At 39.2% G+C, this 5000-nt stretch overlaps 1 protein-coding gene across 10 annotated transcripts in view; it reads left to right on the top strand.

The window, feature by feature from the left end:
* ptpn13 (protein tyrosine phosphatase non-receptor type 13) overlaps positions 1–5000 on the top strand; it is a 62190-nt gene that overhangs the window by 42788 nt on the left and 14402 nt on the right. For 5 of the 10 annotated variants that reach the window (XM_083563507.1, XM_083563503.1, XM_083563506.1 and 2 more), the window contains exons 25-31: positions 227–361; positions 2397–2490; positions 2757–2842; positions 3567–3720; positions 3903–4117; positions 4391–4489; positions 4627–4928. In XM_083563507.1, the coding sequence (XP_083419633.1) occupies positions 227–361; positions 2397–2490; positions 2757–2842; positions 3567–3720; positions 3903–4117; positions 4391–4489; positions 4627–4928 (1085 nt within the window). The remainder of the gene's footprint in view (positions 1–226; positions 362–2396; positions 2491–2756; positions 2843–3566; positions 3721–3902; positions 4118–4390; positions 4490–4626; positions 4929–5000) is intronic. The other 5 variants (XM_083563509.1, XM_083563508.1, XM_083563505.1 and 2 more) reach the window with 2 other exon arrangements.

Genomic DNA, 5000 nt, shown 5'->3' with positions numbered 1-5000 from the left:
AACTTCCTGTTTTTGACCTTAAATTGCATTATGAATGTGAATGCAATGGGTGAATGCATGATGCTGACCTGCACAAAGCGCAACACTTGATGTTAACTCTGTAACCTCTGATATCTTTTGACTCCTGTATGCATTTTGCAAGACTGTGGCCATATGCTGGGGGGTGTGTGTGTGTGTGTGTGTGTGTGTGTGTTTGTGTATTTACGCAGCTCTTCTCTGTTCGCAGGACGTCTCCGTCACGGACGGATTAAATGGTAGTGGCCCAGAAGTCAATAGTCTCCAGCCTGGAGATCTATTTGACGTTGAGCTGTTTAAAGTAGACAGCAGTCTGGGCATTAGTGTCACGGTACTGTTCGGAAAGGTTTTCACGCTCTCTTTATTTCTCCCTTTTTTTCCCCTTTGTTGACTTATTGGTGTGTGTGTGTGTGTGTGTGTGTTGCTGTGTTTTTCCCCTCCCTTCATAGCCCGTGCTGCTTTTTCGGAAGCTCTTCGCTTGGCTTCAGGTTTGGGGAATGTAGTGGCTCTCTCTTTGCATGCAGGTTTTTTTCATACAATGATTTTGACATAAATTTATATTACAAACGCCGTAGCAGGACGTTGACGCAGATCGGATCCATAAACTTTCACTTCCAACCTTTGTTCAACACACCTGGCTGTAATCTAACTGAAATTGGCCCAATGCAACTCAAATGCTAATTTTGGACCATATATTACCTGTGATGATGTTATAATTACCTTTCACCATGGTACACGGAACTCAATTTCCTTGTTGAAAGTGGTGAGAACACATGCTAGGCAGCAAGATAAACAAGTATTATCTGGCTAATTCATTTATATGAATAGTAATGCCCAAGCAATGACTATTGTATAATGACTATAAAAAGCACATTATGTTGTCAGGAATATCAACATTTACCTCAGAAGTTGCATTGAAAATATCCTATATGACTAAAATGATAGTAATTGCGTTAGAATTACATAAACTAGCTAGGATATTAAGCTAGCTAGCAAACAGTCATTGTTTTTGATATGAACAGTAAGAAATGGTGGGAACTATACAAACTTGTCAAGAACTTTCACATTTCACACAGATTTGGTGTTGAATTACAAAAAAAAGGGATAGTTTGAGTGAAATTAGGTGCTAATTACTTGTATCTGATACCTAACCAGGAAATATGTTCGTATATTAGAGCACAGACTAGCGCTTCATTTTGAGGAATGTAGAAATGAGAGAAAATTCTACAAGATATGTTGTTAAATTAGTAAGAAAACATCCTTCATGAACTAATATTACACGTTAGAACATAGAAGCAAGTTTGCAAATGGCTATTGTGTGGCATAGGCATAGTAAACTAGCGAACTAAATGGGATGTTCTGTAAAATGTAATGTAAATAATGTATTAATTTAATATTAAAGATTTTTGGGTTATTTAGCAGTGAGTAACAGGCATTTGTAAAGAAATTATTGTTAATAAAAATGTAAATAAATTTCACATTAGATGGTATATAGATAGATAGATATAAGACTTGATTAGCATCTTTTATTCTGTCAGTCAAGTTCCTAATCAACCACAAATTAATTGATTCGCTAGCCCAAAAACTAGCAAAAAAAAAGCTCAAAAGTTCTTTCTTCTCACTTATCTGTAACATACTTTTCAGTCAGTAAGCATCTTTTTCTTTTTAGTGTCCATTCTATCAAATCTGGCAGATATTAGCGTTTGAGATTCTGTGATTAGCTCTTGATTATCAGGTGTGTTGAATAAGGATTGGACCTGAAACGGTGAAGGATGTGAAGGTGCTGAGGCAGAACCACAGTCCATGCCTGATGATTTACGCTATATTGTTTAAAATAAATACATTTTATTATATCTAAAGAATGATGTTGGGTTTGCATTAGAAGTTCACTGTCTGTGTTGATGTTTCAGAGTGATATTTTTTTTATTTTATTTTTTTTTTTTGCATTAAACTCCAGATCATGTTTTACTGTTCAGATCCTGCGATATTCCCAAAATAAGCAAATGAGCTGCTTGTACTTGGCATTGTGTTAGAGCTTAGTGTGTGTGTGTGTGTGTGTGTGTGTGTGTGTGTGTGTGTGTGTGTGTGTGTGTGTGTGTGTGTGTGTGTGTGTGTGTGTGTGTGTGTGTGTGTGTGTGTGTGTGTGTGTGTGTGTGTGTGTGTGTGTGTGTGTGTGTGTGATCTATATAATTAAATTTGTATAATTTTTTAAATATACCATTTTTGTTTAAAGTGTAATGAAGCGTCATTAAAGCAGCTGCCCAGTAGAAACAGCTCAGAAACCCTAGCTATCAAAAGCCCACGTAAATATGATCATAATTAGCATGTAGGACGTTCACCACGATGCACAAGTGTGTTAACGGCTGTGTTGCGTGATGCAGGGAGGCTCCAATACTTCGGTGCGGCACGGCGGGATCTACGTCAAGGGGATCATTCCTAAAGGTGCAGCTGATCTGGATGGGAGAATCAAGAAAGGTAAAGAGTCATATTCCAGCATCAGATAAAGAAATTAACATTTTTATATTAGATTTTTTTTATAATTTTTTTTATGAATTTGTAGGAATCTACGAATTGAAACGAAAAACAATTTTATGAAAAAACATTTTTGTTTATAAAGAATTAGAAATAATTAAAATAATTGTATTAAATACATTTTATACTTTATATTTTTTTTTTTCTTCAATAGTAAATATTGAAGAAAGAAATGAAGATATTTTGTTAAAAACGTGTGTGTGATTCAGGAGACCGTGTGGTAGCTGTGAATGGGAGAAGTCTAGAAGGAGTCACGCATAAGGAGGCGGTGGATGTTCTGAGAGACACGGGGCAGGTGAGGAATACACCTCAGGCCGTGCCATTATCTCAGTATACAGTAGCATGTAATATATGTAATATAACGTGTTTGTGTTATTTTGCGATGTTTCGATGACCAAATCATAACTTAAAAATCTGGAAAGAAAAAGTGTCAAAACATGTCTTAGTCTATACAGGAGTCTTAAACACTGTTGATCGGTATGGAGTAGTGCGCTTTATTATGTAAATAATTTAACAACTTACAATACAAAATTTACCTAAACAAACTATTTATAGTACCATACTGTATAAAGGTTTGTGAGTGGAGGGCGGAGCATATACGCTGCTACATTTGTCGTTTGTGCAAAACTACAAATATTTGTACAAATTGATTGTGTTACTATTGTTAGCGTAAGATTGAAAAATCGTATCATTACTCTGGGGCCGTCGGTAAACATTTAACAACTCGACACATCAAACAGTTTATTATATCAGGTACGTCGAGGGTCCGCCATACAATTCCCATTGCATGAGCTGTTCATTTAGAAACTAGTACAACATATTAGCCTGACGAATTATAAAAAAAAAAAAAGTACACCATTTGTCCAATCAGGTTCAAGTATTCGACTGTATTAAGGTGTATAAATAGGGGATGCTTTAGTTTTAGGCTATTAGTCTGTCAATCCTTTAAAGGCATAGGTTAAACTTTTCGTTCTCTTTCTCTTTATATCCATCAATCTCTCTATTTATCTCTCTCTCAGTTGGTCCATATGTTGTTGGAGAGAGGGCAGCTCCCGGAGGACAGAGTTCACGCTCCTCTCACTCCTCAGGGAACTTCAATGGTCCAAGAAACCAAACCTCAGCTGCGGAGTGTTGTGAAAAAACCCAGGCCAGAGTACAGCTTCATCACACCAGGTTGTGTGTGTGTGTGTGTATGGAATTTTGCTTTAGTAATTGTCACTTTATTTAATTAATGTATCAATCAATTATCTATCTGATTTGTTGCTATGGTTACATGTCTTCACGAAGTTTCAATCAAGTTTATAATCAGAAGATTAAGATAAAACGTGTGTGTGTGTGTGTCCTTCCTCTTGTAGACAACGTGTTTGAGGTGAGCTTGCTGAAGAACATGTCTGGTCTCGGGTTCAGCTTCAGTCGTGAGGAGAACGTTCCGGATGAGCCGCCCGGCACCAGCATGGTCCGAGTCAAGAAGCTGTTTCCCGGCCAGCCGGCTGCAGAGAGCGGTCTGATCCGTGTGGGCGACGTCATCCTGCGTGTCAATCAGACGTCACTCAAAGGGCTCACGCAGCACGTATGTTACGGCGTGTTTAACACGTCCTCGTCAACTACTTTGTTTTAAAGGCATGATAATCAAGGTGTTTAAAATCTGTTTAATCTGGAAATGAAGAAAACGTGTGCGTGGTGAAAGAGCTGACCACTAGGGGGCACAGTAACTCAATGTAACGAAGTTAAAAGACGTCTATTAGGGCACGAGCATCGATGTTTGTAAACGTTGATCTGTTATCTGTTTATCTAACAGAAGCGCGTGTGTGTGTGTGTGTGTGTGTGTGTGTGTGTGTTTCAGGAGGTGATATCGGCATTAAGAGGGACGGGTCAGGACGTGACGTTGCTGATGTGCAGGCCTGAAGAAGGAGTTCTTTCTGACATGGATCCCTCAAACCAAGTACGTAGTTTTGGGTCTAGATTGCTGAGGGTTGGTTTGCTAATCTTGTGGATTGTGTAAATTATAGATTAGAGACCTAAAGAGAGAGACTTTATTTCAATCTTATCGTTTGCAAAATGTCTTCCCTCGCTCCTCAGACTGCTACTCCGTCCTCTTGTAAGGAACCTCCTCCGAAACCAAAACTTGTCTCGACCCCGGTGTCTCCCCTTCAGGAGGAGAAAACCTATTCCATTGGCATGGTGGAAGAGGCTCTGGAGCGGATGCTGATGAAGTCGCCGAGCCGCAGAGACAGTTACAGTGACAGTACTGACGATGACGACGATGATGAAGAGGGCTATAGTCCTGCAGGTCAGAACGAGTCCTCGTGGGAGATGGACGACACCATCCGCTCCGCCTACGCCAACGCCAACCAGTCGGCCGGGACCGAGGCCACCCGGAGGTCAGGGAGTGAATCCATTCAGGATATTTAGTCTTAGACAAAATAAATAAAAAATCAAGAATGATCAACAGG

The sequence above is a fragment of the Silurus aristotelis genome, assembly GCF_946808225.1.
Source record: "Silurus aristotelis genome assembly, chromosome: 16".
Taxonomy (NCBI): Eukaryota; Metazoa; Chordata; class Actinopteri; order Siluriformes; family Siluridae; genus Silurus; species Silurus aristotelis.
This window is presented reverse-complemented; position numbering and strand designations above follow the sequence as displayed.